The sequence below is a fragment of the Aquarana catesbeiana genome, linkage group LG11 (genome assembly GCF_042186555.1).
Source record: "Aquarana catesbeiana isolate 2022-GZ linkage group LG11, ASM4218655v1, whole genome shotgun sequence".
Lineage (NCBI taxonomy): Eukaryota > Metazoa > Chordata > Amphibia > Anura > Ranidae > Aquarana > Aquarana catesbeiana.
This window is the reverse complement of record NC_133334.1, coordinates 76,875,829-76,889,532: the sequence shown is the minus strand read 5'-3', so window position 1 is coordinate 76,889,532 and position 13,704 is coordinate 76,875,829. Positions and strand designations below refer to the sequence as shown.

Genomic DNA, 13,704 nt, shown 5'->3' with positions numbered 1-13,704 from the left:
GATAGGCGATTCGACATGATGCTGACAATAACAATCTGTGTCCATCGAACCTGTGGTCGAATGTGCCTAACCTTAGCTCTATTAGTCCAAGATTATTCTACATAGAGAGAAAAGATTGCTGCTGGAATTGGGTGGGGGAAGTAAAATAAAAATAATGATGATGATGAATGTTATTGGCTGATGCTGTAACCAAAGAGGAGGGGCAGTAAAATAGCTAGAACGAAGTACACACGTACAGCCCACTTACTTTCACTTACGATTGCTAGCAGAGAGAGACACACACACAGTGAATCATTTCAGAAGACAGTCAATCTTAGCTGGTCCATTTGTCAGAGAACCTGAATTATTTAGCAATTAAGCATAAGCACAGCAGCAGAACAATAGTGAAGCAAGCTACAGTTCAACTTAACTTTTTCATAATAATCTGCTGCTATTGTGTTAGTGTTGTAAACTTGATAGTGATAGTGTTTCTAGTGTTGTGATAGCCTCAGAGGCTGCCCATGTTGGGGGGAGATTTATTATTATAGGTCCCATATTATAGATTGAGATTCTATATTATAGATTGAGATTCTATTATAGATTCTATATACCCTATCTTGTTACCTGTCTGATCAGTGATCACTATCACCAGTTTATTTTCTGTTTGAACTATATATATTCAACATGAACGACGAAGATTCGACAAACATACAAACGTCGAATCTTTGGCTTATGGTGTCTGTCGAAAGTTCTAAGAAGATTTGACAGAGCAGCTAAACTATACGGCGTCGTACAGTTTAGCTGCTCCGTCGAATAAGCCTTCAATGACAGATTCGACCTTAATTTGGATTTTTGGACGAATGCAATTTTTAACGAAAAACGAAATAAATAAAAACGAATTTCGGGAGTAACTAAATACACTTATTTTCTGGACGAAAACGAAATTCCGAAACAAAATATTTCAGTGTGCACGTGTCTAGTAATTACCCACAAGATTACCCCGTTTTGGAAAGCAAACACCCCAATATATATTCTGAGGCATAATGAGTCTTTCGAACATTTTTTCCACAAGTTTTTGGAAAATGTGGAAAGAAAAATGAAAACTTTTTTTTTTTTTTTTTTTAACACAAAGTTGTCAATTAATAAGATATCTCTAACACATAGCATGCACATAGCAAAAATTACATCCCTAAATACATTCTGCTACTCCTGAGTATGACAATACCACGTGTGAGACTTTTCCGCAGCCTGGCCACATATAGAGGCCCAACATTCGAGTAGCACTGTCAGGCATTCTAAGCCTAGGTTTCCACTATTGCGACCTGAAAGTCGTGCAAATTTTTTTGCTGTGATTTTGATGCGACTTAAAGCAATCCCTGTGTATTCTTGAGGTCTATGGACCTCAAATCACATCAAAGCGGTGACTACTTTGAAGTTGCACAGGTATGAACGTTACTCATTGGAAATCATTGGGTACAACTTGTCATGCGACTTTTCAGTCCCAAGTTGCATGACAAGTCACACTAGTGGAAACTTAGCTTAAAGGCATAAACTACACATTTAATTAATTTACTGAGGACAATGGAATTGCCCACAAAATGGATTTTTGGAAAGCAAAGACCCCAACCTATATTCTGTGAGGCATAATGAGTCTTTTGAACACAAGTTTATGGAAAATGTGTAAATAAAATGAACTTATCTCATAATTTGACAACTGTGTAAAACTGTAAAAAAAATGAAATAAAAAAAAAAAAGTTTCTAAAACATAGCATGTACATAGCATAAATTACACCCCAAAATACATTCTGCTACTCCTCCGGAGTATGACAATACCACATGATTTGAGACTTTTCCACAGCCTGGCCACATACAGAGGCCCAACATTCATGTAGCACAGTCAGGCTTTCTAAAGGCATAAATTAAACTTTTTTTTTTTTTCCTGACTACCTATCACATTTTTGAAGTCTCCTGAGCCTCTGTTGGATTCTGTCCCCCTCCTGCTTCCATTTCAGAGCCACTGCTTTCTACTGGCTCACACTCGCTATCCGAGTCTGACAGGGAGAGTTCCCCCGCTACTCTTGTCTGACATACTCTGGAGTATATGGATAGCCTCCTATCTTCGTAATAATTTTTTTAAGCCGTGTTGACAGATTACTGGGACAGATGTGTCAAATGTGTGACAGATGTGCGCCGGATGTTCACTGGGACAGATGTGTGCTGGGTGTTTTTCACTGTGGGGACACTAGCTTGGTGATCAGTGTGTAAAAAGCTTTTTTTTTTAAAAAGCTCATATACACTGATCCCCGGCTTGCAGCACAGATCCGCTCTCCTTCTCCTCACTGACAGGCTCTGTGTAAGGAAAGCTGATCGTCTGGCAACGGCTCTCTATTTACATTACGTGATGGCTGTGCTTGGACACAGCCGTCATGTGATCAGAAGGGCCAATCACTGAGCCCTCCTGCCGATTGGAGATGTGCCGTGTCTGGGGAACACAAGCACATCAGGATCGGGCGGCTGCATGATCCTGCTCCTTCTGAGAGACGTTCAGGAACGTCCACTCAGGAGGGCGAAACGCCCACCCGGCCGTTTATATGCAGTGGCCGTGTGGGAAGAAGTTAATGCATTTTTTTAACTATTGAGGATTTCATGCACGTAAAACTATTCTATTACATTGGAAAGGTGTGGGCCCACTTTCGACTTGTGTTTTTTTTTCCGCATGGTTAATGGGGTCCAACCCAAATTTAAACTAATATATAAAAGTAGGGCATGTCCCAAGAAGTTCACTAAAATATGGCAACCATGGTTAGATGTATCGAGAGATTTCTGGGGGGGTGTCTTATCTTCCCAACTCTCTCAGGGAGAGTGATATCACAGGGATTCACCAATCACGACTTGATTTATATCTAAATAAATTGGATAGAAGATGTTCTATACAAAACTACATTGTCTAAGGGTCGTATGTGCTACGTGTGTGAATGTGTGTGCGTGTGAATGTTGGGGGGGGGGGGGGGGTTTGTTCTTGAGGCATATATAGTCTTGCAGACTAACTTACTATTCCCTGACTTCTTATTTGTATGTACTTGAGGGCTGTAATGTGTTTTTTTTTTTTCCATTTGTTCTTTTGTTGTTTTTCTGTGTTGGACGCATTGTGCACACTTCCTACAGTGGAACACCTTGTAGCCTTACTCTCAAGGCTTTTTCCTGCTAGTAGCTTAATCTGTGGTCTGAAATTTTCCTATAATTCAAAAGCTCAATTGATCCTTTAACATCGCGGCCCTATTCCTGATCTTCTAGGGTCCCCCACTGATGCTCTTGGTGGCTCTTCTTTTCGATTGTTAGAGCGAGAGCAATAATTCTAGCACAAGACCTCCTCTGTAACTCTAAACAGGTAACCTGTAAACATTTTTTAAAGCGTCGCCTATGGAGATTTTTAAGTACCGTAGTTTTTCGCCATTCAACCAGCACGCACAGGCATGAAATGTTAATTATCCATTTACGTGGCGTAACATTCACATTATACATTGTTTTTCTTCATTAAAGTGTATTTTTTTTTTCAAAAAATTGCATTTGCAAGACCGCTGCACTAATATGTATATATAATGTTTCGGGGTTCTAAGTTGGTTTTCTAGCAAAAAATACTGAAACAACAAATTTCAGAAATCCTTACATATCCAGTGAAGTGACTGGCCTGAGGTGACACACAGAGATTAAACAAATTCTCCTACATAAGTTGTAGCTGTTTATCTGCAGCCATTTGTCCTCATGTACATACTTGCAAAACTGAGAGATGAAAAGGATTTTCTCACAAAGCAGGGGGTGGGAAGTTGCAGTAACACACTACAACAGCTCTGAGAGCTGATTGGAGAGAAGGAACTCGTCCCCCTTCACACAACGCACAGGAGCTAAGGCTGCCAATCACAAGCTGTGTGCTGGAGCTTCCTCACCTGTCACCTTTTTAGCTCTTGGTGTCAGGAAAACTTGTTAGAAGTGGTTCATGCTAATAGCAGAGGTATGACAGCAGAGAGAAATTACACTTAATGCTTTGAAGAGTGGCAAATAAACACTATAAAAATCGTTGTGTTTTTTTTTTTTTTTTATAAGAAGGGTGCTTTTTAATAATAAATGCTGTATTACATGCTGTTCATACTCCCTATGAGATTCGTTGGTTGATCCTGCTGCTCTCTCCACCTTCTGTTCATGTCCCAGCTAGGGTATTTACAGCTGTGGTGGCAACTCTGCACATGCTCAGTTTTCAGTGAGTTTCTATGCTGATCATTTCCTCCTCATCACATCTGAGCAGCCCATGTGACTATAGTCACACATGTGGGCATATACACAGTGATAAACAGCTCACTCCCTCCCTCCTCCATGCCCACTAGCCAGCTAAACACAATGAGGGTGAGATATTGCATGTAGATTTCACCTCTCTTATTCTAAGACACATGCTGGAGGGGCATGACACATACTGTCCCTGGCAGAAATCCGCCCACACCATGTTATTTCGGAAAAATAACTAGGATTTAATTTCAAATATATATTTGTATGACAATTTAAAACATTTTATTGATATTAATTATTTTTTTTACTCTGTATTCCAAAGGCCGTTTTTTTAATTTTGAACATGTGACCAGCAGCAGAGGACTAGAGGCTCCTCCTGCTTATGTTTCCCTGCAGACAGGCTGGGAAAGAGCTGAGTCATGTGACAGCTGTATATCGATTAGGAAAAAGGTACTTGTATGTTTTTTATTAAAATAATTACAGTGCCATCATCCACATACAGAAGTTGAACTTTCAAATAGAAAACTCTACTTTAAAATAGAGAGCATTTGTTTAATAAACTGGTTTAGTACTACTTCTGGCCACAAGCAGGTGGAGTTGACAACGAATGCATGAACTTGACCATTTTCATATGATGTTGTAGGATCGATTATTTAATCATACAGAATGTGTAACAGACTTTTCACAAGATGATTGAGCTGTAGAACAGCTTTTCCTCCTCAAACAGATGGATGTAAATAAATCGCAACCCCACTCAGTTTGTGTGTAACTTCTCATATGTAAATAAATCACTTCACAGAGAGCAGGGCTCTGGGAGGGTTGGATCTGAGGGGTGGGAGTCTCCCTCAGGGCCGATAATAAGGCATTGTGTAACGTGGAAAATCCACGCTACCCCCAAGGTAAGCGTGCTAATAAAATAAGGATGTATGTGGTATCAAACCAATAAAATGATGGTGCTGCAAACTAAAAAACTGGAATATTCGGCTCAGAAACATGTGAAAAAAAGATGTGCAACCAAAAAGTGAACAAATATGTGCAACCAAAAAGTGAACAAATATGTGCAACCAAAAAGTGCAAATAATACTATGCAACATATACAGTGCAAAAATAGCAAGTAATGAACAAATACGTGCAAGAAAAAAAAATGACAAGGAAAAAATTATCACAGTTAGTGTAAAGTGTCCATATAATGTGTTATTCAATATAAGTCCATTCGGTAAAATTCTTTAAATGAGACACTTCAATATAAGGGCAAATAAATCCTTCCACAGGTCATCCAAAGGTTACTAAGCCAAGCATAGTATAGTAAATGCCAGGTGGCCGCTTACAAGATCTGAAGGATCCCTGTTACGGAGACCAAATGAGCATATGCAGGAAGAATCTTTCAGGCAAGGGGGGGCTGGTTCACACATCCTCTCCTCCGCCGGCAAATTCAAATGCTACTCCGTAATACCTGTTCTTAGAAGGGTGCACTTGTGGAATTTTGGTTATGAAATAAAGTTCCTTTATTCCATATCATTGGACAACTGACATCTCAAAAAGACACAGAAGACGAAAGACACAGCTGCTGATCTAAGCCAGCCAGCTGGTGTGTGGTGATGTCAGGTCCTAAGGCTCCTCCCAATGCTGCGTTTCTCTGTACTAGGCCCTAGCCTCCTTTCCCTGTTGACGCCTAGTACGGAGAAACGCAGCATTGGATGGAGCCTTAGGACCTAAAGTCACCACACACCAGCTGGCTGGCTCAGACCGCAGCTAAGTCTTTCGTTTTTGCATTGTCTGCCAGTGCTTTTGAGGTGTCAGTTGTCCAATGATATGGAATAAAGGAACTGTTTTTAAACCTACTGCACCATGAAGCCCTCTTTCCTCTTTATTTCATAACCAAAATTCCACGAGTGCACCCTTCTGGAACAGGTATTACGGAGTACCATTTGAATTTGCCGGCGGAGGAGAGGATATGTGAACCAGCCCCCCCTTGCCTGAAAGATTCTTCCTGCATATGCTCATTTGGTCTCCGTAACAGGGATCCTTCAAATCTGGTAAGCAGCCACCTGGCATTTACTATACTATCCTTGGCTTAGTAACCTTTGGATGCCCTGTGGGGATACACCGTGGAAGGATTTATTTGCCCTTATATTGAAGTGTCTCATTTGAAGGATTTTACCGAATGGAGTTCTATTGAATAACACATTATATGGACACTTTACACTAGCTGTGATAATACATTTTTCCTTCTTGCACTTATTCGTTCAATACTTGCTATTTTTGCACTGTATATGTTGCATAGTATTTGCACTTTTTGGTTGCACATATTTGTTCACTTCTTGGTTGTGCATCTAATTTTTTTCACATGCCTCTGATAAGGCAGTACAACTGGTCCTGTAGTACTGGGCCCAGGCCTCCTCAACTAACAAACAGGGGGGCCTGGGGCAGCTTTATTGATTTCTTCCTAAACAAATAAGGGGATTTTACTAGACCACACCCCCACTACTATTTGCTTACCATGCTTATATTACATTTCCCTGGGCCCCATCGGATCAACAGAGGGACCCAGGAGGTGGGAGCAAATTAGGGACTTTTTTCATTTTTAGGGTGTAGCCTGATAAAGTCATGTTTACTTGCATCTTGGTGGGTGGGGTGTGGGCAGAGTTGGGTGGGGGCTTCGTCAGGATGCCTGTACGGGGCCTCATGATTTCTAACAGCGGCCCTGCTCTCCCTGTTCATACTGATCAACATATTTAACTGGGCAGGATTGAATTCTAATTATCATCCATTCAATCCTGTCCAGCAGCACAGCTAGCTTTTAGAACAGGCTGTGTATGAAGGTGGTTCCTTCTTGAATAATGCTGTGAGGTGGCACTTGGGAGGTTTGGACTCTTCCTGTAGGTGTGATTGGGTGGGATTGAATGTGAATTAGAATTACTCAAGCCACCATCAGAGCCGTGAAGGCAGTTGTATCATTTGCAGAGTCTGGAAGACTACAGAGGGGAGTGTTATAGACTCTAGCTGCTGCAGGAAGTAGCTGTGCAAGGGACAGAGTCTTAACAGTGGGCTATACAGTGTGCCACATGGTACAAAGCCACAACTAAACTCAGAATATCAGGGGATCTGCAGACAACTGAGCAACATGGTACAGATGTATGATCTGGAGCTGGAACTACTCATTCCATTCAGTTCTAGTGAAAAGAATGTTGGAATTCAGCTTTAAAATCTGCTGACGTGCTACAAGAGGAAATGTGTTTTCGTTGGGTACCTTAGCTTTATAAGTTTTCTTTATTTGTGACAAAAAAATATATGCAGTGATACCTCGGTTCACAAACACTTCTGTTTACGAACAACTCTATTTGCGAACAGAAGAGTTCACAAAAATTAGCTTCGGTACGTGATCTCCGCTTCGGTTCACGAACATCTTCAATGCTCTGAAACGGAAGGCGAACCAGATTACTCAGAGTGGGGTTTCTGCCCCCTGACTACCATGAGGGTGGGCTCACTTGATTGGGTATCATGGAAAAAAAGTTCATATGAATTCTACAACTTTATAATGCCCCAGATGATCTTTTCCTGGATGCACAGTGCTGTTTTCTTGCCCCTAGATTAGTCATTGAAATTGGGGTTTGGGATTGTTTCAAACATGGGTTAAAGAGGAGCTATATTTGTTTTTTTGTTTTGTTTTTTTCTTTTTCTTGTTTTTAAAAAAAAAAATTATTTAAGATGTACACAGGAAAGAGGTAAGCTTAATGTAAAAGACCGTATGTAATATGTTTAAAATCCTTTTTTTGTACATACATTTCATAATTTTATATATAAACAATAAACTTTTGAATGGATTTACCTGATTTAAACTGAACCTTATGGGAAAATTTGCCTCGGTTTGCAACCAATTCAGTTCGCGACCAGAGTTGTTTCACAGATTACCTTTGTGAACAGAGGTATCGCTGTATAATACATACCTACATATACATATTTACACAGGATGATGTGCGACATGCAGTTATTTATGTAATATATGATAAATTCTCATTTCTTTTACTATTGCTCAAATTACCCATTTCATTTATGTGGCACAGCAATTCCTAATTTGTAATTGCTTCAAAAGCTTGTCAGAACCCAAGCTGCAATCTTGGGTTCTGGAGCAGTGCTTTTAGTTGGCCTTGCATGATTAGATGGGGCTTCTTAACATGGGGTGGCCCTTTTCACATGGGGTGGACTCCACCAGGAGCCCACCTGCTCAGCAGAGAATCTGTCAACTGATCCCTGCTGAACAGGCGGATTGCTGGTCTGTGTCCACTACACTTATGCAGAGTGGACACACCGCTTTCCTCTATGAGCAGTCACATGTAAATGGACCGCCTGTCCGTTTACACCCGACTGCTATTCAATACAATCTGCATCGCTAGATGTCTGTTTTTAGCGGCTAAGATCAGATATCGATGGGACATGAGTCTGTTGACAACCGCCGCTTCATAGAGGGCAAAGGATGGTCCGATTGGGTCCCCGTACAAAACTGACAGACTGACCTGATCAGTCCACCCCTGTGAAAGGGGCCTAACTGTTCTGCTGCAGACTGCTTGGTGCGCAACAAGTTAGTTTATATATGGCTTGTTAAATATTGATGTTCACCCTGCACTGGCCACCCATATTGTGTGAAACGATAGGAACTGCACATTTCAGTACTACTAAACTCCCGAATATATTCTTCTCCAGGGATGCAACAGTTACATCCCTCGACGGCTGTGGTCATCTATTCCTTGGGGTGCCAGGCTTTCAGCCTCTTGATTAGCCAGTGGGTTATGATAATATCCTGCACATGCGCATGGGAGTCAGGTATTTTGGCACATCCGGAGCGTTCTGGGAATGCACGATGAGCTGAGCATGCATCGGTCAGTGTACATTTAGTAGAAAATGATGAGCAGGCAGGTAAGTGCTCAATTACAGCCTCAGAACAGCCATCCACTGCAGAGTTGTGATTAAAGTGAGCTGCAACCAGCAAAACTTGGGAGATGGTCAGCACACCATACACTGTAGAGGCTATGCTGAAGTGGTGGGGAAATGGGTGGCGCCTTATCCATAAATTCCAGAGTATACAAGTGTCACCAGCACACCGGAATTGCTCAACAAAAGATCATCTATTCTGTCACAGGAGAATGCAACATTTCAGGCTGCATAAGGACCCCTTCGGTGTCTGTTGTCTCCTCTAGACCAAAGGTTCCCTCCTTGGCCCCAAAACATTGCATTTTTTCTTGTGACAGAATAAATATACCTTTGTTGGGGGATTGCGCTGTGCTGGTGACATTTGTTGTATACTTTAAAGTGACATTCAAGCATATAAAAGAAAGCCCTTCAACACAAGACATAAAATGCTATTACTTGCCTGGAGGTGTCTTTTAAAGCCTTTTCATGCTTTTTCACCACTACTGTTTCTTTCTTGTTTGCAGAGACATTACACTACGCTACAAGGAAATCCGTCGGCAGAGACAAGAGTACAGAGTGGAGGATGATACGTTACAGAGGAACGGTGATGCAAATACCGAAAGGAACTTGCCTAAACCGAAAAACCAATGAGATTTACCATACCAACTTCTCCACGCTGTGTCTTTCCACCCTACCCACCGTTACTGAACATGAATTGTACTTTTTATATTTTAATGTATTGGATTCTTCTGCTATTTAAAAAGGAAACCTGTAAACCTCGTGCTTTGCCCGTTCATTTTTTTTTTTTCTATTGTCCGTTTGGAATGCAAACTGGAACTTTAGGGTCACGGCTGCTGATCTGCACCGCGCTGACCGCGAGCCTGCACCCTCTGACTTGCCGCTTTTGTACAGTAACCAATGAACTAAACAGTTTACATTTAGCAAATAATTTAAATAATCCGTAACAAGTGGAGTTGTGTATTTTTGTTATATTTTTGGAAAATGGTGATATTTTTTTGAATTTTTTTTAATGGGGGTCCATTTAATTTAATAAGACATTTCTTAATTTAATTATTAATTAAGTATAACCGCTAATACTGAACAAAAAAAATTGAGGTTTTAGTGTTTGTCAGTTTTAGGGCTTTTTATGTGTTTGAAAATTATTCCTAGCAGCCATTTTGTAAGCTGAGGGTTTTTGAGATACTTGTTAATCCACCAGGAAGCAGGTTATTATGGATATTTGTTATATTACCATTTCATTGTTTCCTAGTGGATGGTTAAAGTAGAATTCTAGCCTAGCGCTAACTGTTTAGAAATGTTCACTCTGGTCATGTGATCTGTAGCCCGATCTTCCCTGTGTCAGCAGCTGCTACAGGGGAGAAGAGGGTGTGCTGACCACGGCTGGTTATGGGTGACGTCATGACTCCTGTAATTCCCAGCCATTGTCGAACGCTCCTTGCTCTCCCCTGCAGCAGCCGCTCACTAACACAGGGGATCATGTGACTGGACACGTTAGGCAGCATAGGTAGGGGGCATTTTTAAACATGGTGTTAGACAGGAATTCCACTTTAAGAATGTTTTGGCTTACAAACATGACTGCTACTAACTATGGTGGTGAAAGATGGTCTTTTTAGAGTAATGTGTTATGTTTTTTTTGTTTTGCTTTTTAAACAGGTTGTATTTTATTGCAGGTATGTGTAGCCTTAACTTTATACGCCATGTTTGGATGTATACACATGTGAACTCAGTTTAAAGTGAACCCAGCTCAGTCATTTTAAAGTTTTAAAGTGAAAGTCCCAACCATGATCAGACACAAGGAGGTTGATTTACTTAAGGCAAATGGTCTGTGTACTGCACGTGCACTTGCACTAGATCTGAGGGGAAGCTCTGCTGATTTCTATCCAATTATGTGCAAGCACAAATGCTGTTTTTTTTCCCTTGCATGTACCCCTTAAATCTAGAGCAACTGCACTTACAGTGCACAGACTATTAATGAACCCCATAGTGTCTGCTGTTTTCTGTTTAACTTTGTTACTAGAGACTTCCAGACCTCTGCATCAAGTACCACCCACTCACCTCCCGCTTGTCACATAGACGTGCTGTTATTGGCCACTAAAATGCTCTTTTGAAGACCGTAAAATGGCACTGCTAATAGTAGTAAAGTGAACTGAAACTCAGATGCGCAGTCAAATTTTTGAAAACGATTTGATAAATAGTGTTCATTTCAGTAAGCGTATGTTTTGATTAATATTGCAGTGCTCACCAATGTTTGTTGTTTTTTTTTTTTTTTTAAGCATTTTACACGCTTGCTTTTTTAGTATTTTTGTTATGGGTGAATGAAGATGTAGTAATGCCAGAATTCACATATTTGGATTCAGGCCATTCCAATTGTCTGTTTTAATTGGTAAGGCTGGCCATAGACGGAGCAAATTTATTTCCTGCAACCATGGGCCATTGTGTTTTCCTGCCTGGATTGTTGCTAGCGGTTATAACAGCTGCTTGCAATAATCGCATGTAAAATCCGGCAGGGTGGTCGTACCGAAGTTGATCGATCAACTTGGGAACATTTAGCTTGCTCATACTGGATTCGATTCTCGGCCAGTTCAGCAGGATTCTAACTAAGTGTTGGTGAAAATGAAATTGGTGATCAGGCTAGGTTCACATTTGTGCAACCCATGTTCTGCGGGTAGGGCAACCCATTTATCTCAATGGGCTGCCCTACCCACAGAAATTGGGAGAGGGAAAGAAGTCCCGGACCCTTCTTTAAAATTGCACGACACCATGCAGTTTTGAGTACTCAAGCGTGGGTGTTTTTCTGATGTGTAGGAGTGCCATTAAAAATTGGTGACACACCCATGCATCTGCTAAGAGTCTGCAACATACAACACAATCTCCTGCGCTTGGGGGCTTAGTCTATAGGTAAATGGTGCAGCCAACCCCTTGGGTTTATGGTCAGGTCAGGAACGCACACAATTTTGTAAATGTTCCCCACCTGCACAATTTGGGTTACACTTAGGGAAGCAGCTGGCTTGCTGTAGGTCCTAGATGTATAGCAAGCCACCAAGGGTGATCCAGTTGCAGCAGTGCCCACAATTATGCTGACATTAACACAGTAAAAAGTTTATACATTTCCTTTCTGGTTAGGTTAATAAAACATTGCATTAGATTATTGTTTTTTTTTTTTTTTTATATATATATACAGCCAGCAGGTGGAGCTCTAGGCTTCCTTTTCATGTGAAATTAAAAAGGCTGTTTACAGCACTAAAGCTGAAATTTACACACAATTTTACCAAATGAGTCGGCAATGGCTTCTCCCCATCCCTGCAAGCCTGTTCAATGTAACAGGTACAGATTTTCAATAACTAAAAACTGCATGGCTTTATGTTGTCTTAGAAACACCATAATGCTTGGAGGCCTGATGGAGAGATAGAGATCTAATATAAATATATATATATATATATATATATATATATATATATATATATATATATATATATATTCCTTTAGCCCTGGTTCACACCAGTGCCGCTTTGAAATTCTGCTAATTCAGAGCAGTTTTAAAGCCACAGATCAGTGTGATCTGCAGCTTATTTAACAGAAGTCTATGTAAGTCGCAATGAAATCCCAAAAAAGTGCAGGAATCTTTTTCAAATTCGCTGCCACTTGAGTCACAACGATTTTCAGGGTTTCATTGCCAGCTGGCACTGGGGTGCGACTTGTCATGTGGTTTTGAATTGTCAAATTGCACCAGTGTGAACCAGGGCTTAGCGTAAAATGAACTGGAAAAAAAAAAAGAAAAATCTGAATGTTTTTAAAGTCCATGCTGAACTATTATGGAGGTTTGCCGACATCATTACATCATGCACCAGAGACTGCTGCTCTTGCCTGGCTTGGGGGGGGGGGGGGGTGTACCTGCCTCCCCAAGAAAGGGAAAACATCACCCTAAAACCTGGTACAAAATAGTCAATTGAGCAGATTAAAACTGCAGAAAAGTGGGGGAATGCATGGCATAATTGCCGCTGGAAGTTTCTGGCTGGATTAAAACTAAAGTGTACGTAAACTTTTTTTTTTTTCCTCTAGAGCAGGGCTCTCCAAACTTTCTAAACAAACTCTTTCAGGCTTTGGGGGGTCGGACTGTGGCCAGTGAGGGTAAACAGTTCCCCATCAGTGCTATGATAGGGTAGGATTAGTGCCCTATCATTGTCAGTTGGAGGAATAGTGCCCCATTGTTGGTATCAATGGGAGGAATAGTGCCCCAGCATTGGTGTCAGTGAGTGAAGTAGTGCCCCATTGTTGGTGGTAGAAAAATATGCCCGACTGTTGGCAGTGGGGGGAATAATACCCCAGGGGCCAGATAAAAGCAAGCAAAGGGCCATATCTGGCTCCCAGGCTGCAGTTTGGAAACCACTGCTCTAGAGCTTTAGGTACATAATTTACCTATAATAAAGTATGTCCTACGATGTGCAGCCTGCTGGATTCTATAGACATTTTCACTGCAGGGCTGCCCTGTCCTCTTACTGCTGCTGAACACCCGGCGCT

At 41.1% G+C, this 13,704-nt stretch overlaps 1 protein-coding gene across 1 annotated transcript in view; it reads left to right on the top strand.

The window, feature by feature from the left end:
- Positions 1-13,103, top strand: part of PTDSS2 (phosphatidylserine synthase 2) — a 189,400-nt gene extending 176,297 nt beyond the window's left edge. Inside the window, exon 12 of the mRNA XM_073604556.1 lies at positions 9,690-13,103. Within this exon, the coding sequence (XP_073460657.1) occupies positions 9,690-9,816 (127 nt within the window). The 3' untranslated portion in view covers positions 9,817-13,103. The remainder of the gene's footprint in view (positions 1-9,689) is intronic.
- The last annotated feature ends 601 nt before the right edge of the window (positions 13,104-13,704 follow it).